Source organism: Ailuropoda melanoleuca, chromosome 15 (assembly GCF_002007445.2).
Source record: "Ailuropoda melanoleuca isolate Jingjing chromosome 15, ASM200744v2, whole genome shotgun sequence".
NCBI lineage: Eukaryota > Metazoa > Chordata > Mammalia > Carnivora > Ursidae > Ailuropoda > Ailuropoda melanoleuca.
This window is the reverse complement of record NC_048232.1, coordinates 80,288,287-80,315,641: the sequence shown is the minus strand read 5'-3', so window position 1 is coordinate 80,315,641 and position 27,355 is coordinate 80,288,287. Positions and strand designations below refer to the sequence as shown.

Sequence of the window (27,355 nt, the reverse complement as noted above, 5' to 3'; positions counted from 1 at the left end):
CAGTGAGCTGGGCTCTTTGCTCCCCAGCTGCTCACAGCAGAACAGGAGAGAGCGGACAGAGAATTTCAGCTCGGTGTGGTAGGAGCTAGAACAGAGGGGTGCCGGGGAGGTCCCGGGCACTCGGGCTGGGAAGGGGCAGGAGGGGAGCCAGAGGAGAGATAGACAGGTTTCTCCTGTGACCCCCGCGGGATGGGCTGAAACACAAGCAGGGGTACACCAGGGCTAGAAGCCAAAGGGGAAAAGCACGAACAGACACAGGCAGGGGGACGAGGAATTTGTAGAAGGACCTTTGGTGTGATGTATTGTGTCCCAGCATTTAGTGCCCCTTATTTCCAGACGGGCACTGGATCTTTTTTTATAAGCTGTTTTGTAACACAAGTACCCAAACCCACATGAAACAGGCTAGCTTAATAAATTGTTGTAAGGCGAATATCCTTGTAATCGCCTCCCCCAGGACAGGAGAGACACCCTCAGCAGCCATGCAGAGGCTTCCATGCGCTGCTCCCAGGCCAACCTCCCAGCCCCCCCAAACCTGTACCCTGACTTCTCAGGCAGCCTTCACCACCTCCCTGCGTGTCCTGCCGCACCAGCCACTGTGTGTCTCTGAACACTATTGCATACTTCGCCTTTTTTAACCTATACGTACCCACCCGCTTCTCTTTTCTCTCCTTGCAATGTATTTGCTTAGGTACTTCTCATGCTGAAATCGAATCAGTCAGTTGAAGTATAAATCCATATTTATTATTTTGAGAGCAAACCGCTGTACTAATTAAGGATCGTGAAAGCTATTAATTTTATGAAGAAAATCATAATTAAGAGCTTTAAATGTTCAATAGAGACATAGATGGATGGTTAGTATGAATATCAAGACAGTGTATTTGCTTGATAATTTCAGGAAGACTGTTACAGACCAGGCTTATTAAATTTAAATAACAGTAAAAGGCAGAAAGTAGAGATTTAATTATAGTACAATTCTAATCTCTGTAGAAATTTGAGGGTATTAGCCTTCCTCACACAGAACGGAATCTCTTTAAGAATTTTGTTTCATTTTCGAGTGGTTTAATGCCTTTTAGGCCATTGATCCTTCAAGCAAAGGACCTGTTTGAGGATTGTTCACATCTGGGGAGAGTAAATTAGGAGGAAAATGCCAACTTCACTGTGCCCAGGTTTCACAGAGGACAAAGTTACCAGCACAGCATCCGAGAGCAAGAGTCTTTAAGGCAGACACGGTGAAGGGGGGAAGTGGGAAGGCAAGGGAGCCGGGATAACAGATCGGCACAGCATTCCAGCCGAAGGTTTGTACTTCTAACCTCAACACAGCAGGCTCGACGACAATGCCTTGGGATGCCACTCCTCGTAGTTCTGAGTCTTTGGAGGCTAAAATTTAACAACATCCTTGTCGAAATGACAGCTCTGGGAGTTGCAGATAAGGCTTTTGGGGTATGTCTGAGCCACTAATCCTGAGTGCAGAGTTCCTCCTAGAAACATATTGCCAGAAACTTCGACCTGAATTATGTTCTACTGCACCCTGGAAGATCAGGGTAACATCCAGACGGCTGGTCGACCAGGGGTGTTGATTAAGTATCACGGGGTGCCGGAGAGGAAGCCGGGGAGCAGCCTGGTGCCCACAGGGCTGAGCCCTTGTTATTAGTAGCCAGGAAAGGGTCAGCGTTTCAAGCTCGGAGACTCACATTTGCAATAATAAAGTTGTAGTGATGTTTCATTTCTGGTGGATGACATTTTCGCTCCTTCTTGGATGCCCGGAGTTTGTTCTAGGCCAGCGATGGTTGACTTGGGTCCTGGTTGTCCTTGGGGCCCTGGGCTCTGCTTGTGGGGACATCAGCAGAGCGGTGAGAGCAAGAGGGAACCCCGGAGTCCAGGGCAGCCGGGCTCAGAGCACAGGCTGGCAGATGCCATCTGGTACCTGTCCCCAGGACCTCCACCCGCTTCTCACTGCTGGCACTGCATTCCCAATCTCGTCTACACTCTCCCTAAACTCACCGTGCGCCTCAGAGACCCACGGGCCCCTCTGTTTCACAGAATTCACCCTTCTTAATGCAACCGTGGTTTCAAACCACGCCCCTTCCCTGCTATTCCAACACGAAGAGACACAAGTTTAGGATCTGGGTTTTGTTTTACAATAAAAATATTTTATTGCAATTTCTTTCAGCTAACACTGTCTGAACATTTCGGAATTCATTCTCTTGGACTTCCTTCTCATCCAAATAGGACTGCCTCCTTCCTCTGTCACATAGGATTCTATCTCAGAATAGCTTCAAGGGTTATTATTGTAACATGTCACTATTTGTGAATATTTACATTGTTCATCATTCCTTCCCCTCCACCCCCCACCCCCAGCATTGCTATACCGAACAGGGCTTTGACAACAAAAGTCACAAGAACATTGGGCCTGCCACTTGTTAAAACATTAGGAAGACAGAACAATCGGAACAGTGGGGTGCCATTGAGAGGACAATGTAAGATACAAACACTGAAAACCTAGAAACCCACTAAGTATATCAGGGACTTTCTAGATCCTGAAAGTGGCATTTTAGACACTTGGACGAAGAATAGATGTTTCAGCAAACGATGGAAAAACATTTACCCAGCCTACTCGCTTGGGGAAAACATAAAGGAGCTCTCCCTCTCGCATGCGTACATTCCAGACCCATCACAACTCTACACAGAAAGCTTGAAACGACAAAGAACCAGAAAACATATAAATTAGGACCAATGTCGTTTCAAAGGGGGGATGGCCTTTGTAAACTGGACACCAAAAGCCAAGCCGGCAAATCTCACCTTGCAGACACGGAGGCAGAGCTGCCTTGCGGAGGTCTACGAGCCTCAGACACAAAATTCAAAGACAAACTACAAACTAGGGGAAAGCGTGCACCATCCATGAAAGGTTTGCATGTAAACAGTTTTAAAAACTTAATCTGGAAAAGATGAACACCCCACAGAACAAAGTCCATCATGGGCTTAGCCCGGTCCAAAAATACGAATGCCCAGGAATACGAAAATGCGTGCACACTTGGTAGTTACCAAATAATGCAAATTCAAACAATTTAATGCCTTTTTTTTTTCATATCAAAAAGGCACAGATTTTAAGGAACCATAATTCTCCATGTAGGCCTGGCATAGATCTAAAGCCCCTGGGCCGTGGCCAGGGGAGGTGGGAGCTGTAAGTTCTTTCTGGAGGGAGGGCAGCAGCGTGACTCCAACTACAAGCCCAAAAGGGTCCAGACCTTTGATCATTATCCTTTTTTTCTTTGTTGAGCGGATCTTCCCAACATTTCTGGAGTGTACGTGGTTTCTGGGCACCCCTCCACATCTGAGCTGCCGCAGGCCCCATCAGCCGGGACATAGAGAGCAGGTCACTGTAGCCAGCAGGCCAACACGCACATTGTTCCCCCAGGGCTGCAGTCCCTCACTCTCCAGCCATCGCCTGTGAGACCGGCGCCCGCCTCCCGCCCCCGGAGCTCAGCACAGCTCTCCTCTTGCGCACCCCTCACCACACCCATTGCTTGGAGCGCCCATTGCCACCACGCTTGGGGCTGCAAGCCTGCCACCAGCAAGCTGGGTCCTGCACTGCTCTCCGGAGCCTCCCCTTCCAAGGTCCTGGCCGGGCGGTGGGGGTGGGGGGCTTCTGCCTCCCTCCACACCAAGGCTGCATCCGTGCCTGCCGGGGCCAGGCCGCAGACCCAAGCCCTCAACGCGACCAGACACGTCGGCGTCAGAACAGGCTCTGACCGAGACACGACATTTCAGAATGGGCTTAGCTCAGACCTCAAAGTCACTCAAATAATAAATTGGTGGAAAGAGAAAGAAGACAGTGGCGAAGGCAAGGAAATCTTGTAAAAAAACAAAACAAAACAAAACCCCCCCAAAACAAAGAAAAACAAAAAAACAGGGGCGAATAGAATGCATATACAGGAAGCTCTAATAATTTGGAGTCTAAAAGTGAGTTGATGTGAAAGAAAAATGTGCATGTGTCTGTGTCCATCTGTCTGTCCATGAGAGAGAGAAGGAGGCAGTGGGGAGAGGAGGACTGATAGGCGGGAGGTCAAGTAAAAAGGGAGGAGGTCGACCAACTTCCCCACCTCCATCTACTGGAGCACGGAAGCCTCTCCTGGCTTTGCAGAGCCCAGCGTGGTTGGGGCCTGGGCCGGTGGGAGGGGAGGTGGACCTCCTTCCACTCACGCGCCCAGGAGCCGGAGGGCGTCAGCGCACCTCCTCAGGCCTGCCCACATCCCAGGAGGGCAGCGACAGGTAGTCCTGCTGCTGGAGGGCTTTGAAGTGCCGGATAGCTGGCATCTGGGGAATGGCCTGGCCCAGGGCCTTCTTGGCCTGGAACACCTGGTCGTGGTCCCCAATCTCAGGACAGGGTCCTGGGGAAGAGGGCTTCGTCTGGGGTGAGAGAGGGCCAGAGCCCAGGCCAGGGAGGAAACAGTAGTCACCCACCTGCTGCAGGACCAGGAGCCCCTCAGGGTGGGGGGAGGGGGGCGCCCCCCCTGCTCTGGGCTCCCCCGGGCTGAGCATGGAGCTACGGGCTGTAGGAAGGGCAGGATCGCCCACAGGGGGCTTGGAAGACTGGCCTGGGGTTGGAGGGACATCCACATAGTCCTCGATTTCTGGCTTCCCGGGGGCTGGGGCTGCATGGGGCCCGCCAGCCCCTCCAAGACTCAGGCTCTGGTTCTGGTCTGAGGGCAGGTGCCCAGGGTGAACTGTGGAGACAGATGGCAGCTCCGTGGGCAAGGGGAGTGCCAGGTCTGTAGTGGTGACATAGCCAGAGGCCAGGAAGCCACCCTCAGGGCCCCCGGAGCCAGGGGGCCGAGCTGTGAGGACCCCGATCTTTGCGCTGGGGCTGTTCTTTGCGCCTTGACCGCCTACCATCAGCCCAGGTGCAGAAGGGGCGAGCCCCGCGCCTGACTCCAGGGAGGGGCTCCCCTCAGCCTCTGGGCCAGGGGTCCTGTCCAGGTCCTTGGCCTGGCCCTGTGCCGTCACCTGGGCCAGCGGGACCAGCTGCACCCGCCCCCCCGCGGGCAGACACAGGTACTCCAGGGCCCCGGGAGGCTGTGGCTTCTGGCTCACGCCTGCCTGCGGGGGCGACGGCTGGCCCAGCACATCAGGCAGGGAGTGGCTGTGGGGGAGCCCCAGGTAGGGGCCATTGAAGTCGAAGCCGGAACCCTGGCTCTCAGGCCTGCCTGCGGGGGCTGATGGTCCTGGCTGGGGGCCGCAGTCCTGCTCCGCCAATAGGTCCGAGGAGGCTGGAGTTGCGTCAGGCTCCCATGGTGATTCACGGGCATCTTTTGGGTCCTCCGTGGTGAGAGGTGACACCTCGCTGTGCCTGTAGTTCACAGGGAACACCCTGTGGGGAGAAGGGGCACAGAGACATTGAGACCCCCCAGGGCAGCCACTTCGGCTCATGCTGGGGCTGGAGTGGGGAGAAGGCCTAGCCCCACCAGCACAGGACACAGGGCAGGGCAAGGTCGGGGAGCCAGCCCAGAGGGGACGTGGCACGGCACGGGCCTTCAGTCCCCCGCGGGTCTGGCTCGCCAGGCTCAAGTTCTTGTTCAGGGTCTTCCTCTGCCAGGTGTGGCTCCCCTCACCCCTGCTCCTTCATCTGCCCAGCTTCCGGGAGCAGATGGATGCCCAGGCCGGGTATGTCCGGTCATGCCCTCATCCCTTCATCGCCCACCCCCATCACATGCCACCAGCACCCCCGCGAGGGATCTCCCTGGGCAGCAGGGCTCTAGTCTTCCGCCTCCGGTCAAGTCCAAGGTCGGGGCCTCGCTAACCCGGGAATTGGGAAACTCCTCCTGACACCCAGCTGGCAGGCCTCTGGCTTTAGAGCCACCGACCTCCGTGGATTTCTCGGTCCTGAGCCACAGGCCAGAGGCCACCTTCTCTGAGTGTCCCGCGTGCGTGATGGGGCCACCCTCTCACCTCCTAGGGATCCCGTGCCCAGACACTCACCCGTCCAGCTCAGGGAAGAGGCTGCCTTGCGACCCCTTGTGCGGGGGGCTCATGCTGACGAGCGCCGACATGCTGCCTGGGAGCTGGAGCCCTGCACTGCCGTTCTGGGAAGAGAAGGGACGTTTGTGCTGTGGGCGTGTGAGCCCTCGAGAAGCCGAAGGGGCGGGGGAAGGGCTCACAGGGGACACAGTGAGATACAGGGGATACAGGGCATACGCAGAAGGGTCTCAGCAAGGTCAGGACCAGCCCTGGCCTCCTGACACCAGGAAGGAGAGGCCCACAGAGGGGCTGGGACTTGCCATGGGAGGATGGGGACCTTCTTCTCGCAAGGCCACAAACCAGGGGTGTCACTGCCTCCACACCGCCCCCTCCTTTCCTCCCCACTCCCCACTTGCCCTCCACGGGCAAGCTGGCCCTGCCTGACCAAAAGGCCCCTGTGACCCCCATGCTGACATCCACCTTGTGACCATCTCAGCATCCAGGATGTGCGCCCAAACTCCCTGCCTGCCCCTCTCAGTTCCCTTCATGAAGGGGTCCTGTCTCCACCCTCCACAGGCGTCTCCCACTTGGCATCACCCTGGTTTCTCCAAGGCTCAGCTCCGCTGTCCTGTCCTCGGGGAAGCCATCTGCCTCCCATCAGCCCACCGGCTCCCGCAGAACTGAGCGTCTCCCTGAGCGCCCCCAACTCCTGGCAGGCCCCCGCTGCACTCCACCCCTGCTCCGTGGGAGCCCCGGAGGCAGGGCCAGCCCTGTGCGTCTGCAGGTGCCCAGAGGAGAGCAGAGCTGAACTTGCTGGTGCTGGCCCACCTCTTAGAGCTTCCTGGCACCTTCCCGGGCCACCTACACCTCACACTCAAAGTCACGGGAAGGCGGGGGGGGGGGAGACATGGGGACACGGGTGCAGGAGTGAGGAGCCCCCACCACCCCAGCCGCCTTCACAGCTGGATCCTACCTGGAACAGGTGGCTCTTGCTGGGGTTAGGGATTTTCTCCTCCCACTTCCGGTTCAACCTAGAAAGATACCAGGGAGGTGACAGCTGCCAGGGACCTCAGGGAAGCTGCCCCACGCTCCTGTGCAGAGAGGAAACTGAGGCCCAGGGAGAAGCCGAGATTTGGCCAAGGCTCCCCAGGGAGGGAGGGGCAGAGCAGGGACTAGAGGGAGCCAGCTGTGGGGTCCCGGGCACCCCGACCCGTCATGGAGTCCCCTTACCTGTACCCGTACATGCCGCAGAAGCGCAGGGCGGGGAGCAACGTCAGAGTGGCGAAGACCAGGATGAGCACCAGGGCCCACAGGGGTAGCACTGGGGCCGCTGGGAAGGAGAAAAAGAGCATTAGCATCTGGGGAGGGGATGAGCTGGAGGCTTAGGTGGTGGGAGGAGGTGAGGAGGGGGCAGTGCCCCCAGACCCTGCTCTGCGCGGATGCAATGTCCCCGAAGCTCACGCCGTGGGGCGCAGAGTGGGAGGGAAGGCCAGACATGGGGCTCAGAAAGACAGGGAAATGGTCCAACCTCCCCCACCCCACCCCCATCCCCGCAACACAAGGTTCAACTGTGAAAATATGGGAGTGCTGGGGATCGGAGCCAAAGGCCAAGAAAGAATTCTTGAGATGTCTTTAATGCAGAACAGTGTTTTTATTATAGCACGGGGACAGGACCCGTGGGAGAGAGGGCTGCCCGGGGATTGCGAGCAGGGACTGGTTATATGCTTTGGAGTTGGGGGGAGGTAAAGACTGCAGGTTATAAGGAAATTTAATTTTATCTACACTTCTTTTGCCTTTGTTCCCCACATCAGGAAGGACACAGAGGGTGTGATTCTTTCCAGTAGCAGGAGGGGGAGGGGCAATGACTGTAGCCCAAGGCAATCACAGTGGACTTCGTGGAAGAGGCAGCACATAAGATTAAGCATCAAGTAATTGGGAGGCTTGGAGAGGCAGAGATGGGAAGAACCTGGTGGAGGAACCAGGACAAGAAAAGGCCCATCAGGAGGCCCAGCGTCAAGCCCCTCACAGGCTGGGCCCCTCCAGGACTCCCTTGGTCTCTTCTCTTAGGCCTGGTGTTCAGCCCTCTTTTCCACTTGATTGTAACCCTCTTCCTGGGACTCCTCCCCTGCTAAGCTGGCTGAGGCTGGGGTCCTTGCTGCTAACACCTCCTCCACCCTCCTGGACCTAGCCTTGTACTTGTCTCCCGGTGGCCAGTATGGTGAACAGTGAGGGACAATGGAAGCAGTGAGTGCAGGGAAATGGGGGAGATTAAGAAATCTAGGGTGTCTGGGTGGCTCAGTTGGTTAACTGTCTGACTTCTGATCTTGGCTCTGGTCTCCATCTCACGGTTGTGAGTTCAAGCCCCATGTGAACTCCACTGGGTGTGGAGCCTGCTTAAAAAAAAAAAAAATCAGAGGGGCGCCTGGGTGGCTCAGTCGTTAAGCGTCTGCCTTCGGCTCAGGGCGTAATCCTGGCGTTATGGGATCGAGCCCCACGTCAGGCTCTTCCACTGGGAGCCTGCTTCTTCCTCTCCCACTCCCCCTGCTTGTGTTCCCTCTCTCTCCGGCTGTCTCTCTCTCTGTCAAATAAATAAATAAAATATTTAAAAAAAAAATCAGAAAGATATCAGACCAAACCCTTCCAGTCCCAGGCCTCAGTCCCTAGCTCCTGATGTTTGCTGCCATGGTAACCATAACTGGAAATTCGGGCTGAGGGGTCACTAGGTGATGGCTGCCAACAGCTGATAAAGCCATGGGCCATATTCATAGAGGGCTAAGGTTCAGTCTGAGGGAGGAGCAATGGTGAGGACTGATACTTGCTGCTCTCAAGACCTCACCTGGAGTCTGCGTTGCGCACCAGGTGTCCCTTGGCGTGACTAGTAACACATAGAAGAAAGGGTACTCGGATGGGGTGGGGTCACACTTCTGTGTCCACATCTCCCTTGTCCTCTGCCCAGCTGGGCTGTACCCGGAAGGGAGGGCGGAGGCTGGGAGACATACCCCACTCGGTGTCCCAGAAGCACTCCTCACTCCACTCGCTCCAGATTCCACGGTAGCCGCTGGGGGTGGGCTCGACCCTCACTCTTGCCCGGTACCTGGTAGAGGGTTCCAACGGTGGCAGCGACATGCTGTGGGCGTTCTGGAGGGTTTCCGTCTTGCTCTCCTGAGGGCACAGGGAAGTGAGCAGGTGTGCTGGGGCCAAGGCAACTTGCTGGTGCGTGGGGGCAGGGCCCCAGTGTTTCTGCCCCATCCGTCCCCAGCTGCAGGTGCATGCCCGGTCGGACGCAGCACCCCCAGCCCCCACAGAGGGCCCTACTCCAGTGCTCACAGAAGCAGAACACTCTGGCTGGGACTGGGACCTGCGCCCCTGTGCCCTAGGACAACACCAAGGTCCAGAAATCCTGACGACACATCATGTCCCACCTTCACTCTGAGACAATACCCCCCACCTCCCAGGTCCTCAGGGACATCCCGGACCCCAATTATGGCCTTCCCAGGAATGCCGTGCAGCATGACTGGACCCTGGGGACCCGCTCCCAGCTCCCCCACTGACCACGCCCCTCCTGGTCTCAGTTTCCCCATTTCCAGGCTGAAGGTGTGCAGCTGGCTCTGAGGTTTCTGACTTGGGCCACAGGGAGCCCCAGGTTCTGCACTCAGGCCCCGACTCCTGGGGGTGTGGGCTAGAGATGGAAGCCTGGGTTGGGACCCTGCCTGCTTCCTTGGGAGCCGCTCCACTCTCAGCGGCTGCACGGTTGCTTCCCAGATAAGACCTCTCTTAAGAAGAGCCCCTAGTGACTTTGGAAAACCCTCCATCCAGCTTGTCTCTCTGGCCTCCGAGGCCTGACGCCTGTATCCCTTTCGCAGTTCAGGGTCCCCTAGTTCATTCTGGCCATGTCACATCACCTCTGTGAGCCTTACTTAGACCTTCACCAAGGGAGGGGACAGTGACCAGCCGACGTCATAGGGTCATGACCGCCAAGACTCAGTGGCTTCCTTGGACTGGTCACCTGCTGGGAGCCAGGCACGTGGCAGATTGGGGCTCTCCTGCGTGTTTTCTCACCCCGTCCCCCAACTGCGTATAGGCCCCTTCCCTGGCAGAGGGCCTCACCTCCCACGAGGCTGCATCCTTCTTGTACTGGACCTGGAAGGTGTGACCTATGTGTTTGTAGAACATTTCCTTTGCCGTCCAGTGCAGGGTATAGCCGTCTCTGCTTTTGGTCACGTTGAGAGCTGGCTGAGCCATCTGGACTGGAGGGAGAGAACGCTTTAGGGAACATTGTTCCTAATGTGTCTCCAATGGAACATTCTTTCCATTCCATGTTGGTCACAGGTGCTCTCTCTCACTGGGTCCAGCCCTCCTCAGGGTCCTTGCATCCCCGCTTCCCCATACTGTCCACCTGGGGCCTGAGCAGCCCTGCTCTGAGCGGGTGCTGAGATATACTTGTTTTTCAGGAAGGAGACCCAAAGCACGGGTTACTCCTCGCATTTAAGTAAAAATAAAACCGCTAATAACTGGTCCTCTTCCGGAGCATTGACTCCGTTGTAGGCGCTGTCATACCTGTGTGGTCTGCGGGAATTCTTTCACTTGATTCTAACAGCACCCCCTACGTGGTAGGTCCTAGTCACCTACCACAGTTCACAGATGGAGAAACTCAGCCCCAGAACGACTAAGTCACTTGCCGAGGACAGGCAGCTAACAAGTGGTGGAGAAAAAGATCGCAACCCAGGAGACCCCCAGAGTGACTGGTGGATTCCAACCCAGGTGACAGAGACAGATGGGCCATGGCCTCCTGCACACACTCAAGCCTGGGTGCCAGAGCCTGGGGCCCCGAGAAACCGCAGGAGTCTCCTTCGCATGGGGTCCCTGCTACTTAAGAAGAATCGGGAATATGATCTTGCAAGGAATTACAACTCCTTTGCACGTATTCTAGCCCCGACTGAAGAAGTCGATCATAGATCAGTTATTTTGAAGATGGAAAATATCCATTGGCGGAGGATTTGGGGAATCTGAGAAAGAACAATCCAATCAGGGAAGGAAAGGGAAAATTTGGTGGGAGGAGCGGCGGGGGGGGCCCCCCCGCAGAGCCGCTCAGCAGGAAAGCAGAGCTAAAGGAAGCGGGGAGACAGGTGTAAAAGATGTGTTCCTGGGGGCTATCAGCTGAAGCTTCCTACGTATTATTTGCCATTGTCATTGTCGTGTTGTTGCTTCCTGAGCACTCCAAGAAGAGATTCGAATGACTTTTGTTCCCTTTGCTCACTGGGCTGCGTTTTGTTGACAGAGACAACGTGGCAAGCCGGCCATCAGGAGTCCTGAGTTGATGTGGGGGACACACACGCAACAGGACCATTGCAGAAGCACCCACGCCGGAGGCTGGGGGGCAAACTCACTGTTGTCCGAGCTCTTTATAAACTTCTCCTCCTCCTTTGGCCGAACGGAGACGGTGTACTGGCTGTGGTTCCCGGGGTCGGGCACTGGAATCTGGCACCGGTGCTGGACGTAGAGGCCGGGGAGCTCCTCCTTCAGCACTGGGGAGCACTCTTCCTCCCTGAGGATCACGGTGGAGGTGAGGGCACAGGGAGGCAGGGGCCACGGGAGGGGTGCGACCTCGGGAGGAGCTGTGGCTTCCGCTGGGACCCCCAGAATCAGGGGGAGGCCTGGAGAGGGCAAGGTGGCAGGGCAAGGAGGGGAGGGGAGGGGAGGGGAGGGTGGAAGGGGACACTCACCCTGCATTGGGGCTGGTCTTGTAGAAAAGGGCAAAGGACACTGAGCTGGCCACCTCAGACCTCACTTCCCAGGAGCAGCTGAGCACGGAGGCCCCGTCGAAGAAACACTGGAGGTTCTGGGGCTGGGCCTTGTCCCCTGGGAAAAGAGACAGTCCCTCATTCATTCCCTCCTGCATTCATTCCTTTGCTCTCAGGGGCCTACCAGGAGCCTCATCTCAGAGAGATCATGGGCTTGGGCACCAGAAGAACTCGGGCTTCAACGTAGCCTGAACCTTCGAGCTGGGTGAGTGAATTCTGTGACCCTTCACACCCCCTTGGGCGAAATGGGGACAGCATCTCGTTTCAGGGCTCGGGGCCACGACACAGGGATGCTGGTTTGTGGCCACGGAGCACAGCACTCAGGAAGACACAGCTGCTCATGACGCCGCTGTCACTGTCACTGAACGTGCTCTTAGCCAGGAGGTGTGCGGAGGCCACGGCCCAGGTGGAGTTGGCCCAGGGAAGCGATTCTATCCACACGACACAGAAGCCTGGTGGAATGCCGCAGAACGGACTCGAGGAGCTGGACGAGGCCCCCACCCCCACCCCCAGAAGGCCGTCGTCCCAGCTTCGGCTGTGCTACCTCTCTGCGAGTGCCAGAGGACCTCTGGGCTCCACGGGCTGGGCCGCCCCGAGAGCCCGGAGCTGGGGGCCAGATGGGTGCGTACTCGGGCCACATACGTGCTGCTGGGAATGAGGTGCTCTGGCTCCAGGATGGCCTGGGACGAGTTGACTTGGAGGGTGGAGGCCTCCTGCGGGGAGAGAAGGGCTAGTGGAGTAGACGCTGGCTGGGCCGGGTCCCTCGGCTTGGGGCAGAGCCGGCCATGGTCCTTACTTCCCAGGAGTCCTGAAGCCGCTTGTAGACCACCTCATACTCCAGGCTGGACAGCCAGTGGCTCTGGGGACCCGGAAGGGCCACCGTCCAGGTCAGCAGGAAGCGGTCCCCGGTAGTATTGATCAGAAGGTCCTTGGGCTCCGGGGCCTGCACTGCAGGAAGGGGGGGACAAAGGCCCATAAGGGGCTGGACGACTGTAGGGCGGCATTGTTCGTGTGGGTGATGGGCCCCAGGCCGAGTGCTGCGCCAACCAGCTGAGTGGCCTTGGACAAGACCCCTTTCCTCTGTGGACCTCAGGCCCTTCACCTGCGAAATTGTCTGGGTTCACTGTGAACGTGAACGAAAGCTCTGCACATATCACACAAACTCCATGAAGTGCTGGCAAGTAAGCTCCCAATGGAGCCCCTGTCCCCACCTGTCCCCACCTGTCCCCACCTGTCCCCGCGGCCCACCTTGCGGCCTATGTGGCCCCCTTCCAGCAGAGGGTGCTGTGACTCACGTTACTCCCCCCCACCCCATCCACCGTCCTTCCCTTTCCACCTGCCAGGGTCCTGCTCCTCTCAGAGCCCAGCGTAAATGTCCCCTCCTTGGATCCCCTTCTTGGATCCCCCCTCCCCCGGGCAGAATCCTTCGCTCCTTTTCCTGTCCCACCACAGCCCACCGTATGGTCCTTACAACCCTGGTGCATTTATGCATTTTCTCCTTTTTGCCTCTGTAAGTGGTCAGGAGCTCATGGGTGGCAGGATTTGGGCCTTGACCCCCTTCCCTAACCCCATGGCCTGAGATTAGTAGTTCAGAGAATTTGGGAGACAAAGTGAGTGAATGATGAATGAATACACGAATAGGAACGCCTAGGCAACCTTCAGAGACTTTTCAAGAAATCATTCCAGCAGCCAACAGCAAGCATCTGTCTGCTGGGCGAGCATATTCATTCATGAATGGCCTGGCTCCTGCCTTCCTGAAGCTTCTGTGTCTGAATGCTGAGGGGTGACTTTCAAACACAAAAAAATACCATGAGTCCAAATAAGATGTAATTCTTCTATGCTGGACATGGAACATGATAGTGCTGGAACTTCTAGAAAATCTTCAGGCTGGAATGGCGGGCACAGGGCACCCCCTCTTTAGTCCCCCCACCCCAACACCCACAGCAGGCTCCTCAGTCCCTGCACGCCTAGCCCCTGAGCCTGTCAGGGCGTGGGAGTCCCTTTTAGCGTGGAGTTCTAGAAGCTGCTACCCAAAGCTGCACCGACCGGTAACCCAAACAAAAACCTATTCATCCGACCAGAGAGATTTTTAGTCTGCTAGCTCATTCCACAGTGGAGAATCTGGGAGAGGAAGTGCAATGTCCCAGAGCTCCACATGCGGGGGCCTCAGAGCGGGTCAGCTACGCACCTGTCCCCCTGTCCAGCACCCGCCAGCCTCCCTGACTCACTGCCCAAATGGTTTGAGCTGGAAGTGACCTCCTTGCCGAACATACGTTCCAGGAGGCAAACACCACACTCCCTCCCCCATTTCTAAGTTGACACCTCCCGTGTGACCAGGCCAGCAGCTCCACGGGGGCAGGGATACTCACTGCTTTGCTGGGGCGTGTGGGCGCTCAGCGAGAGAACAGATGGATGGATGAAGGGCGTGTACACTCTCGCTGTGGTTTGTATGCCCCCCTGCTCTGGTCCCCTGGCCATAACCCGGCTGAATCCTCATCCTCTCTCTCTGGGATGAGCGCCTTAGGTTGCATTTTGGGCCCCAGCCTCCTGCCGCCTCCCGTCCCCTGCCATCTACCCTGTGCATCACCCACACAGCACCCTCGCATTCCGATCATGTCATGTCCTTTTGATGGCTCTCCGTCGCCTAGATGTTGGCCTCTAAACCCTTTTGCAGGGCACAGAAGCATCTCCAGGTCAGGCTTCTACCTGCACTGTCCCTCTCCTTCCTCTCACTGTCCAGCCCGTTGGAAGCTGATGCTCCCGGGATACAATGATTGAAGGTTTTCCCAACCTGCCTTGTCCTCCCATCTCCCAGCCTTATGCTGTTTCCTCTACCACAAATGCTTTTCCTGCTCTGTTCTCCCACCTGCCCTTCAGCTCTCCTGCAAAGCTCTTTCCTCTGGGAAGCCTGTCCTGCAGGCTTCCCACCCCCCTCCCCGAGGCTCCTCGCCCACTGCCCCTCAGCACATGGCATCCACCAGTGGTTCAACTTCTGCTCTTTCCTGCCTCTCTGCATGCTCTGAGCCCCACCAGGATGGGGCCCTTTCTCATCCATCAGGCACGTTTTGAGACCCTGTTGGAAATGAATTCACCATGGCCTAACCCATCCCCTCTTGCAGGCAACAGCTTTGTGCTGCTGTGATGGAAACAGGCAGGAAGCAAAGGCCGGAGCCCCCTCTCCATCCTACGCTTGCAGGTGCACCGGGCTGCCCAGAGTTTGGGACCGAAGATGCTAAGTCAGACACAGGCTTCCGAGTGGCCTTGGGCACGTTCCTGTTCTCTCAGCTCCATTTCATTATCAGTCAAATGGAGTTAAAAAAAAAAAAAAGTAGTGCAGGACACCACACATTATTGTAATGATTAAATAACACTGGCAGTGTTTCCCAAAAGCCAGTCATCCGTAGGATTCTTACCATGTGAATTCCAACTTTCAAAGATGATCCCTTCGAACACCTCTATTTTAGGTTCATTCTGAGCACAGATATAATTGAACTAACAAGATTGAAGTCCTGGTTATATTTCTGTATAATATACAGTCAAATGAAGCTTAACTGTTTACATAAAATGATCATTGACACCCACCCAAGAGCACTGATTGTTGGGGCCACTCAGAGAGGGCAGTGAGGCGACGACCTCCATCTCTAACGTGCAGGAAGCACGAGGCAGGTCTGGCCCCTCACTGTCACCACTGCTCAGGGGCGGCATTTTGGAAAAGTTATATAACCTCTCTGGGCTATAATCACGTCATCTAAAACTGGGTTGTTGCAGACATTGGATGAGGCTAGATTGGTGATGAATGCTTTCAAGCTGTAAGGTTTCTAGGATTGAAAATAGGAAGCACTGTTCTGGAAGGGAAGCCTTCACTGTTCGAAACGGTGGGGCAGCCAGGGCCAGGGGAGGCCATTGGCCAGGGGCTCCTCACACTGTCACTGCAATGTCTCCATCAGAGGAAGACCATAGCCTCTTCTCTCAAGAGACCAAACCCACCCCCAAGCCAGTGTCTCCACCCCTTGAGGACTCTCACTCCCAGGCCCTTCTGCAGGCTGGCCACCCATGGAGGGGCCACCCCCATCCGGGGGCCCCAGGCCTCACCATGCTGGGTCAGAGTGATGGTGAGCTGGGTGCCCAGAGGCCGGTCCGGTTGGAATGAGAAGTAATCTCTGTCAGCAATGACGAAAAACTCATAGGGAATGACACATCTTCTAGACACACAGCCGGGACACGGGTGGTCTAACAAGGCAGTGTCGTTACTGAGATCACAGGACACGGGCTTTGGAGGGTCCCTGCCAGGAGAGAATGTGGTTAGCCTACAGTGAGGGAGAGTCACTCATTCAACAAATGTCACTGAGTGGTCACCATGTGTGGGACTCTGTCCAGGGCCAGGGGGACACACGTGAAACAACTGAATAAAATATGTCATGTGTCAAAAGGAGCAAACTTCACATAGACAAATACAGCAGGGCAGAGAAATACGGAAGCCAGAAGGGCTGGGTAGGGGTGCAATTTCAAAAAGAGGAGGCAGGGCAGGCCTCGGGGAAAAGGTGACTTTAGGGAGCCATGCACATTCTGGGGAAAGGGGAGTTCAGGGAAAGGGAACAGCAGGCGCAAAGGCCCTGGGGCAGGCACAGGCTTGGCGTGTTGCATGACTAGGCAGTTACCCACTGTGTTTGTGGTGGAGGCAAGGTGACAGGCAGCAGCGTTTACGAGGAATTCAAGGAATTCGGATGTCACAGCGAGTGGGGAAAATGTAGAGTTATGAGCAAAGGAGTGACATATCGTGACATATGCTTTGAAAGGCTTCCTCTAGTTGCTGGGTTGTGGATAGATTGGGTTGGGGAGAGGGTGGTAGTCTTGGAAATGGAGACCAGGTAGGAAGCTTCTGGCATATCCAAGCGATAGGAAGTTGTGGTGATATGAGCCTTGGCCAGACTCACATTCTATTTAAAGATGAAGTCGACAGCGTTTGTGGTGGGTTAGAGGCACCGGTGGGGAAGGAAAGGGGGTAAAGGAGGTAAAGGAACATACTTCCCAGCTGTTTGGTTGGTTGGAGCCTCTAGGAGCCCCTGTTTAGCGAAGCGGGCTGTGGGGATGACCAGGGGCCGTGTTTGTGGGTAGGGCAGGAATCTGGTTTAGGACATGGGGGCAGAAGACACCTTTCTCTAAGGACCTGTGGCGAGACAGGTGCACCTGCAGGCCTGGACTTGGGGGAGGCGGGGCTGGCAAGCGTGTGAGAGTCACCAGCGCACAGCCTCAGGCCAGGCTGGGTCTCTGCCACTGGATCCGGATATTCCAGAGTGGAGATTCAAACGTGAACCCCCGGGCATCTCACCCTTCAAGCTGGAGACAAAGGAAGGGAGCAAACAGGGAGACAGAAAAAGTGAGCTGGGGGAGACGCAAGGAGAGGGGGGAGTGTGGTGGCTGGAAGCCAGGAGAAGGAGGAGCTTCCCGAGGACGCGGTGGTGCTGCCCAGGGTCAAAGAGGGAGGAGCCAGAGACTGAGGACGGTTTAGCAGCGGGGACGGCTTTGGTGCCTTGGGCAGGAGCAGTGTGGGTGGCCCGATGGGGGCAGCAAAAGCCCAGGGGAGTGGGATCAGAGTAACTGGAAAGACAGTGAGGCTAGACAGCTCTGTGGAGGAGGGGGGCCTCAAAAGGAGCCAGAGGATGTGTCCCGCTGGAGAAGATGGGGGTCAGGAGGCACCCCAGAGCTGCAGCGTGTGTTGGCAGGTGTAAGTGGGGGGTCAGGGAGCATTCGATCTGCTCGGGGATCGGGAATGTCGAGGCACAGAGGAAGTGGGGACTGTGGTGGCAGTGACATTGTTCAGCAGCAGAAGCGGGTGGGGTCCCGGGCGCAGCCTTAGACAGGCCCGGGGTAGGAATTCGCTGCAGGGAGCACCTAGGGAGGTGGCAGGGGGGTGGGCGGGTGGTGTGAACATGGAGGGGGCCAGAGCCTCTCTTCTGGGGGCGTGTGTCTCGGTGCAGGAGGAAGCGGGCCACAGCCGAGGGGGGAGGTGGAGGTGGGCTAGGAGGGTGAAGACCGGAAGATGGGGGCTCCCAGGGGCGCGGGAGAGAGAGCTGAGGGGCGCTGCTGTGGGGTGTGAGGAGTTGCTCCTCCCCAGGGCTGGCCTCTGCGGGGTGTCCCTGAACCTGTGATGCCCTCCATGTAATGATTTCTATTACGGTGAATTAGACTGTCCCCAGACCCCAGACGGTTCGAGGAATCTTCCCAAATGGCATATACCCCAGAGACCACGTGATGGGGAGCAAGAAAGCCCACACTCTGGAGGCAGCAGGGCCTTGGGGAGCCGTGGAGGTCAGCCCCCCGTCAGGCCAGACACAGGGAGCTGGTGCCCGCTCGGCCACTCAGCTGCCCTGTGGCCGGGAGAGAGACCTCACCCCTGCAGCCTCAGTTTGCGCATCTGTGAACAGGGCATCATAGCCCTGCCCTGCCCACCACATGGTGAGGACAATGTGACATCGACTTCTGCAGAGCAATTCTGTTCGATCGCGATGAAGTAAGATTATCGCCATCACTGTCAGCAACAGCCATGTTAACGTGCAAGCCTTGTCCCCAAACCGCGACAACAGACAGACGCCAGCACCTGGGCCTGGCAGGCGGCCTGCTGGAGCAGGAGCTCCTGGGCCCGGGGTTGGGGTCTCCCCATCCCTGCCCTCTGTGCGGCCCCCACCCGGGCACAGCCGCACATGGCAGCGTCCCTCCCTGCCCTCTGGCCCCTGGGCGCCCGTGTCACTCACTCGTTCAGCCTCCGGTAAAGAGTCAGGTTGATGAGCGACTGGGCGCCCTGGGTGTTTGCCCACCTGCAGGTGATGAGGCTCTTGTAGTCATTGTAGCAGCTCAGGGTCTGCAGTGGGACGGTCTCTGACCAGGGAGAGGCGCAAAGGGGGTCACATCTCTCCCCTGCAGACATCCCTTGTCCCCTCCCCTCCCGGACCTTCTGGGCGGCCCAGAGCTGGGGGAAAGGGGTTTCCTAGAGGCCTACAGGCTGCTAGGCAGAGCTCCCTGCGGACCCTGAGGGGACCGGGGTTCTGTGGGTGCGAGGGCCCTGGCTGTGGACTCTCTTGTCCAGAAACGCCATACTCTAGTCAAGGCACAGCACATTTCCTGAGCCCCTGCTGGGCCCTGCTCCTGGCACAGGGTCTCCCTCCCACGCCACGAGGGGCACATGCATCAGGCCCAGGGCCCTGCCCCGGGACCCCTTGGGGCAGCCTGGGAGGAGAGGCACAGCCCCGCTCCTAAGCATCAGCATGGCAGAGCCCCGTGGCACCTCCCCGCCCCGGTGTCTCCTGGTCAGCTGCAGGGCCCGGTGGCTGGGAAAGGGAATGTGGTTCTCACAGTTACCAGGGGAGCTGTGTTCTCTGGGAGCCCTTGGGGAAGGGGTTTGTGGGCCTCGGGAGCCAGAGGAACATCCCAGCAGGGCCTCCGAGCAGGAGGAGGGTGCTGGGGCCGAAGCAGGGAGAGACCACCCGTCCTAGGGCCCCCAGGAACTGGTCAAGGCCGTCAGAGGAGCAGAGTGTCTGGGTAGGGTGGGAGCAGAGATGAGGCTGGAACGGCCAGCCTGGAGGTGAGAAGCCTCGAATGCCAGGCGGAGATGTGTGAGCAGAAAAGCCCCACAGGCAGAGACGGACTCTCAGGAGAAGAATGAGAATCTGGGAGAGGGGAGAGGGGCACCAGAGAGGGTCAGGGAGGGGGAAAAGGAGGGAGGGGTCTGGGGGCTTCCTGGGAGACATGTGGGGGTGGCCTTGCTCAAGGACCCGCTGTGAGGAGGAGCCAGGGAAGGGGAGGAAGCAATGGAGCTCACCTTGGGCCCCTGCCACGCTGGGCCCCCAGAACAGAGCCACCAAGACAACGGGGAGCAGCCCCCGGGTCAGCACCATCTCTGGGGCAGCTCTGGATGAATGGGGGGCCGGCTCCAGTGGGTCCAGGGCTGGGCAGGGGCTGGGGGTCCTCACTGGCCTGGAATCTTGGATTCTTCCTCGGCTGGGGGGCAGGCCAGACCCATGTCCCCGGGTCCGGTGAATCCTCTCTCTAGGACTCTGCCTGCAGAAGAGACATCAGCTGAGAGCCGGCCCCTCCCTTCCTGTAGCCCCAGGACTCGGCCCATGTTGCAGAGCGAGCCCAGGAGTGATGCATGGGCTCCCGCACCCCCTGCCACCTCAGTCTGGCACCCAGGGCAGTCCCTTCCTCTTAGCCTCAGTGCCTAGGGCTCGACTGTGAGGGAGAGGCACTTAATGGCTTCTACAGAAATGGGTCCCCACCTGGTCGTGCATCAGGAACTCCTGTGCAAGCCCCTGGCGACGGGAAGACCCGGGAGGGAGCCCTGGTATTTGATCTGCTCTGAGCTCCCTGAGGGCCACTGACCTGACCTGCTTAGAGCAATCACCGAGTGTGGCATCCACGGGCTCCTGCCCTGGGTGGGATCCCTCGCGTGCTCACACCGGGCGCGCACACACTGGGGCCTGGTGCTGTCCCGCCCTCCCTGCATTTACTGTCATCCCTCCCACACCACCCTCAGAATGCCCGCTCCCTTTTCTCTGCAGAAGGTTGGGGATTTCCTCTTTTCATTTTGTCTAGACCTGGGAAGTACCCAGGAGAGCAGAGCAGAGGACGGCGGTTCCTTTTCTCCCTGTGAGATTGTCTGAAACTTCAAGATACACATATGCACACACACACACACACACACACACACAAAGCAGCAACTGTCTTCCTGGGAAAAGCACAGCTCTGGACGCAGCCGATGACTTTCAGCACAGGCTCTGGCCCTCCCATGCCAGCGGCCTGGGTTGGCCCTCCAATGCACCCTGAACCTTGTTCTCTGCACCAGTAACATGGGTACAAACACACAAATCTCACATGAGAAGAACCCAACGCGGTGATGTCTGCAGACCGGTTAGTCCGATAAAAGGTCAGGAAAGGGGCGCCTGGGTGGCTCAGTCGGCTAAGCATCTGACCTCAGCTCAGGTCACGATCTCAGGGACCTGGGATCGAGCCCTGAGTGGAGGCCCGAGTGGAGCCCCATGTCCAGCCCTAAGTCAGACTCAGCGGGGAGTCTCTTTCTCCCTCTCCCTCTGCCCTTCCCCCAGCTCGTGTATGTGCTCACTCGCTCTCTCAAATAAATAAATAAAATCTTAAAAAAAAAAAAAGAGGCTCAGGAAAGAAGAGTAGGTTTGTTTGGAACTGGGGGAGGGGAGTTTCTGCCCACTTCAGCTCCTACAAATGGGGGCAAGGCCGTGGGGAAGGGGTATGAGTCCATGTAGCCAGTACAGCTCGGTTTGCCTACCTGGGACTAGTCTACAAACCCAGAGCTTCTATTTGGGTCTTACCACAGGTAGAAACACTACATATGTAAAAAGAGCGATTCATCCTAAAATAAGTTAGAGGTTTAATACAATTCCAAACAAAATTTACCACGATGGTTTTTGCAGGACCTAAGAAAAAAAAATATATGTGATAACAGTTAATGAGATTTTTTTTTAAGATTTTATTTATTTATTTGACAGAGACAGCCAGCGAGAGAGGGAACACAAGCAGGGGGAGTGGGAGAGGAAGAAGCAGGCTCCTAGCAGAGGAGCCTGATGTAGGGCTCGATCCCATAACGCCGGGATCACGCCCTGAGCCGAAGGCAGACGCTTAACCACTGTGCCACCCAGGCGCCCCAGTTAATGAGATTTTTAAAAATGAGGAGGGTCTCCCCAGTAGCAAAATTTATTACCAATATCTGGTAAGTAAAGCAGTGTGTTGCACGCACACACACGATAGATCAATGGACATACTGACCAGCCACTTCTATTCTACCTGAGAATGTAGTACGCGATGGAGGATTCGTGAACCGATGCGAAGGGACAGATATAAAAAGTGCTAAGATACTTAATTGTAAAACACCCCCACCTAAATCTCTACCCCGCACCATCCCCAACTCTCAGGTTAATTGCAAATTTAAATATAAGAAGTTAAATCATATTAAACTTGCAAATCATGTGGCAGACAGCGTCAACTCCTGAGCTGTCCCCTTCCTCTTTGCTAAAAGAAACTCCGGTTTCAACTGGGCTTGGTGCGACACAGAATAAAAGATTACATTTCCTAATCTCTTCCATCGCTAGGCGTGGTCACGTCACTAAATATTGTCGAAGGAGATGGGAGTGGAAACATTGGGTGTGCCTTCCAGGAATGGCTTCTTTTTTTTTTTTTTTTTTTTTTTTTAAAGATTTTTATTTATTTATGTGACAGAGAGACAGCCAGCGAGAGAGGGAACACATGCAGGGGGAGTGGGAGAGGAAGAAGCAGGCTCGTAGAAGAGGAGCCTGATGTGGGGCTCGATCCCACAACGCCGGGATCACGCCCTGAGCCGAAGGCAGACGCCCAACCGCTGTGCCACCCAGGCGCCCCAGGAATGGCTTCTTAAAGGGAGTTGGTGGAGGTAGGAGCACCCATATTTGCCCTCCTGCCTCTCCTGCTTCTTCCAGCCTACAACTTGGAAGTGATGGCTGGAGCTCCAGAAGCCGTTTTGGACCATAAGTTTACCTTGAGGACGGAGACCTTTGCAAGAGAAAGAGGGAAGCCTGGATCCTTCTTGTCACTGTGGAGCAACCATACCAGCCTGAGAGTGCTTACCTCTGGACATCTTTAATGTGAGAAAAAAAACAAACTTCCATATTGTTAAGCAACTGTTGTTTGGAGACCAAACAAATGCAACTGGAAATAGAAGAAAACTTCACGGGGCTTAAAGGAGACGACAGTCCACTAAGTGAAGGGCAAACTCCATTTTTAATAGTGCCATATGAAACCACTTGCTGGTAAACTTTTGGTCATCCAAGAATAAAAGGATACTCCTAGAAGCTTCCAGAAGGAAACAGACATTACTTGCAAAGGAATAAGTGTCAGGTTGGCCAGATTTTCTCACAAGTGACCCTGAATTCTAAATAGATAATGATGTCTTGAAAATACTGAGGGAGGGGCGCCTGGGTGGCACAGCGGTTAAGCGTCTGCCTTCGGCTCAGGGCGTGATCCCGGCGTTCTGGGATCGAGCCCCACATCAGGCTCCTCTGCTGGGAGCCTGCTTCTTCCTCTCCCACTCCCCCTGCTTGTGTTCCCTCTCTTGCNTGGGCAGTGGGGTTTTTTTTTTTCTTTTAAAAAAAAAAAAAAAATTTTAAAAAAAAAAAAAAAAAAAAAAAAAAAAAGAAAATACTGAGGGAAAATATGTTTAAAACTAGAATCATTGAAAAAGTCAAAGTTACGTTGATGCTCGAGGGCAGAAAAACACATTTTGGAGGTGTAAGAACAAAAAAAGTTTTCAGATCTTTTCTGAGGAACACAATTACTCTAGGATGTATTTCAGGGAAAAATAATTGTCCAAGAAAGATAGTGTATGGTACTGGAATTAGTGGTGAGAAAAGAAGCCAATAAAACTTATACTAAGTAAAGAATTGTTACTTATAAAGTGAAAATAAATTCACAATCACAATATTGAAGTAAAACGTAGATGATCTTAATGTGGGAGTTGGCTGAGATTAGGGGTGGAAAGCAGAGAACTAAAAGCCAGCTAAGGTAAAGATCATGTCTTGTTTGGAGGAGCATATGTGTGTTAATCACAACAAAAAGCTGATGGGAAATATACATTAAATACATGTGTTAAAAACGTAAGGGTCAAAAACCGTTAAGAGTGAGAGGTAAGCATGGGAGCAAAGGACTGATAGGGAGAGGGACAGGAGGAGGGAGAGGGAGAAAAGAGAAGAGAAAAAGCAAACAGCTTTTCACTCAAAACAAACACGCACACCAAAATTCCCAAACTTGTGAAGAAATTTAATGGTAGGAATAAAAACTGGAAATGAAAAAAACAACAACAAAAAAACAAAACACAAATTCATTCCAGACAAAAAGAATGTCATAGAATAATCTGACAAAGACTTTTAAAAGAAGCATGCATCATGGCCACATGGGGATTATTCCAGAAAGGGGTGAAGAGCCACTGAGAAATCTCTTCATGATTAAGAGAAACAGACCAACAGATTAAAAGTGAAAAAAGGGGGGCGCCTGGGTGGCACAGCGGTTGGGCGTCTGCCTTTGGCTCAGGGCGTGATCCCGGCGTTATGGGATCGAGCCCCACATCAGGCTCCTCTGCTGTGAGCCTGCTTCTTCCTCTCCCACTCCCCCTGCTTGTGTTCCCTCTCTCTCTGGCTGTCTCTATGTCTGTCAAATAAGTAAATAAAATCTAAAAAAAAAAAAAAAAGTGAAAAAAGGACCAGCTTATCTTGACAGATGCTTCTCAATATTTGGTAATACAAAAGCCATTCGCGATGAAACAAAAGTTCAGATGAACCTCTACAAAGGAGGCATCGAAGGGAACGTTGGCGTTTCTGGGCATCTATTACCAATCTGTAGTGACGTCAGAATCGAAAGGAAAATGTTCGTGTTCTTCTGGTCAAAGGGACAAACAGGGGAAGGCTGTCCACTACCGCCATCTCCAGAGGTCAATCCTCCCTCCAATAATCTCTAAATCTGACGCACTCCGAATCAAAACTCCAAAAGGATTTTTAATGTGCATGACCAACTGATTCCAGATGATAACAAACCCAAACATGAGAGATGGTTCTATTAGCCGGAAAAATAATGGGGAATGTAATCGTCAACAGATGGAATGGAAAACAGTAAGGAAAATAACCAAGTAGGAATTTGGGAGGTAAGAGTGGCATTTCTAATCACGGAGGAAAGGATGGACTACGTACTCACAACTATGATGTTGACACAGTTAGCTGGTAATTGTTTTAAAGTTGGATTATTACTTTATGTGTTACCCACCCCTCCAAATCCTAGGCGGATTAAAGATCTAGAAGTCAAAACCAAAATGATAAAATGATAAAAGCGTGACAAGTATTTCCTTAACCTTAGAGGTTGAAGAAGAAATTTGAGTTAAAAGCAACTAACAGGGGCGCCTGGGTGGCACAGCGGTTAAGCGTCTGCCTTCGGCTCAGGGCGTGATCCCGGCGTTATGGGATCGAGCCCCACATCAGGCTCTTCTGCTATGAGCCTGCTTCTTCCTCTCCCACTCCCCCTGCTTGTGTTCCCTCTCTCGCTGGCTGTCTCTATGTCTGTCAAATTAATAAATAAAAAAAAAATCTTAAAAAAAAATAAAAGCGACTAACACACTTTTATATGAAACAAGATATCTTAAACATGGTAAAGGAAAAAGCCAAGTGATCGTCTGGAAACATATTTAAAACATATGTAAATGCATTGCTAATACATCTAATAAATGAGCCATTCCTACAGTAAATACGTAAAAGGCAAAGAACCCATAAGAGAAAGGACACAACATCTCCATACGTATCATAAAAGGAGCCTGGTTGGCCAACGAGCATACGGCAAATGCATAACTTCACCCATGATCAGGGAAAGGAAAAATCCAAGCAAGAGTCAGTTCATTTTCATCCACCCAGTGGACACGGTTGAAAGACTGGTCATCTCCTAAAGAGAAATCGGCCTTTTATGCAAGACTGTGGGACTATATACATGTTAATTCAGCTGCTTGAAGGATGAGCGGACAATATTTACTACATTTTTAAACGCACAACCTCTTGCTTGGCAATTTCTGTTTCTAGGCATGTGGGCTGAGGAAGAAACATTTTCACAGGTGTGGAAAAATTGGAAGGAACCTAAACGGGTATCAATATGGGATCGGGTAACCTGTGGTGTAACCCTACTAATACATGTCCCTATTTCTTAGAGTTAATAAATGAGTTCAATCTATATGTCTTATTACGAAGCATTGTCCTAAATGTAATATTAGGTGAAAAAATAAGTCATAGAGCGATATGTATATTTTAATCCCATTTATGTACAAAGGGAAACTACATACTCGTAACATGCTCAGGAAGATGCTTTGGAACCAGGGGACAGAGATAGCTGGCACCCGTTTTGCGTTACATGATTCTGGATCATTCTAACTGTTGATAAAGCAGATACCCATGTATTCACTAAGTATTCAACACGCTCATCAAATAAGTCAATAACGATCCTGTAGCCTTGGTGGGTATGGCGGGGAAGAACTGGTGACTGAGAAAAAGAGTGATCGAAAGCGAACAGGAAACGGTTCATTCCTTATAAAAGATTAGAAAGCAGGAAAGATGAGACGTAGGGAAGATCAGAACCTGGTGATACGAAATTGTTACAGGTCTTTGAAGACTAGCAACTGTACATTGACAACTTGTCACCGGGGCCTGACTGGCGAGGCCCCACCGGCTCGGACCGTGGTGGGGACCAGGGGAAGCCCTGCGCCCCCATCCACAGGCCATATGCACGCGCCCGGGCACACCCTGAGGCAGCTACCCCTAGACATCTCCCCGCCCCCACACCAACCCCTGCACCCCGCCGTCCCGCACACTTGGGTGCAGAACACCCACGCCTGGGCCTGAACCCCACGAAGCAACGGAGGCTCAGGGTCGAGTATGGAGCCAAAAAAACTTTCTTCCGGGGGGAAAATAGGCCCTGCGCAGGGGACTGGGCCCTTTCTCATCTTCAGAGTGAGCCTCCAAAGCCACACCAAGCTCTAGGCCGGAGCGTGACAAAGTTCCAGGTTTCCCGCTCTGCCTTCCAGTCTCTTTGCACCCCTGCACCCCCATGGACACCCACCCCCGCAAGCGCGCACGCGCCCTGGCTCTCCCACTCTCCCTTTCTAAACCAGCGTGTCAGGGACTATCGGAGCTCTTCCCGTTCCAGAGACTAGAAGGCCGAAACCGGGGGCAGGGAGAGGATGTTCTCACCGCCACCAATATCTTCGCAACACTTATTGGGAAAGCGAGGACGCGCACAGGTGTGTGACTACCAGGCCTGAGCTCTCCACTCCCCTGGTGTCCTCCCTGCTGCCAGGACAGGCGGACCCCGTGGGGGACCTCCCCCGCCCCTACAGCCCTTCACAGGACACTCAGGCAAGGTGGCAGCACTGGCTGTCACCTCGCCCCCTGGCTCCCGGAGTCCCAGAGCCACATCTGCCCACTCCACACCCCCAGGCTCTCCTCGTCCTCTGTTCCCAGCCCAGACACACCCCAGCTCCACAAGCCCTCTCCTGAGCCTGCCCCTGAAAGCCAGACCGTACCTCTTGGTGGTAGGACAGCTCAGCCTTCTTCTGCCGGAGTGTCCAGGCGACAGGGGGCCTCTCGCGCTTCCTATTTATGCTGACGTCGTCGTTAGGAAACAGAGAAGCAGAAAGAGGAAGCGACACCAGGCCAGGCCGGTTTCTGTGACTCTTCACAAGATTGCCCAGCTTCTGAGAACTGTGGACACCAAGATATCGATTTTTTTTTTTTCTAGGCCTTCCTCAGTTTGCAAATGTTCCTTCGGCCACAAGTACTGCTCCCTGTTGACTCCTACGCATCTCCTCCTCCGTCAGTCAGCTCCATGCCAAGTTGCTTCACGCAGCCCTCCCTGAAGCCCCAGGGGATGCAGGGGGAGGTGACGGCCCTAACGAGAGCCAGACAGCGCCGCCCGGCGGGCTCCCACCTCTCCGACAGCGCGGAGTGTGACCTTGTGCAAATCACCCAGTGGCAGCGCCTGACTTCACGGGGTCTCAGGACCCCCACCTGTTCCTCACT

The 27,355-nt window shown here is 54.7% G+C and overlaps 1 protein-coding gene across 1 annotated transcript; it reads right to left on the bottom strand.

Annotated features, from left to right (window-relative positions):
• Nucleotides 1-2,122: 2,122 nt before the first annotated feature.
• On the bottom strand, nt 2,123-27,060 carry CSF2RB (colony stimulating factor 2 receptor subunit beta). Its single transcript, XM_011218805.3, has 14 exons — nt 26,860-27,060; nt 19,573-19,811; nt 18,509-18,632; nt 15,849-16,039; nt 12,553-12,704; nt 12,301-12,469; nt 11,679-11,814; nt 11,343-11,500; nt 10,063-10,202; nt 8,955-9,117; nt 7,186-7,285; nt 6,929-6,986; nt 5,977-6,080; nt 2,123-5,368 (listed from the first exon to the last, which is right to left on the bottom strand). The coding sequence occupies exons 2-14, from the start codon at nt 19,646-19,648 to the stop codon at nt 4,222-4,224; spliced, it is 2,718 nt and encodes a 905-aa protein (XP_011217107.1). The 5' UTR covers nt 19,649-19,811; nt 26,860-27,060; the 3' UTR covers nt 2,123-4,221.
• Between the last annotated feature and the right edge of the window lie 295 nt (nt 27,061-27,355).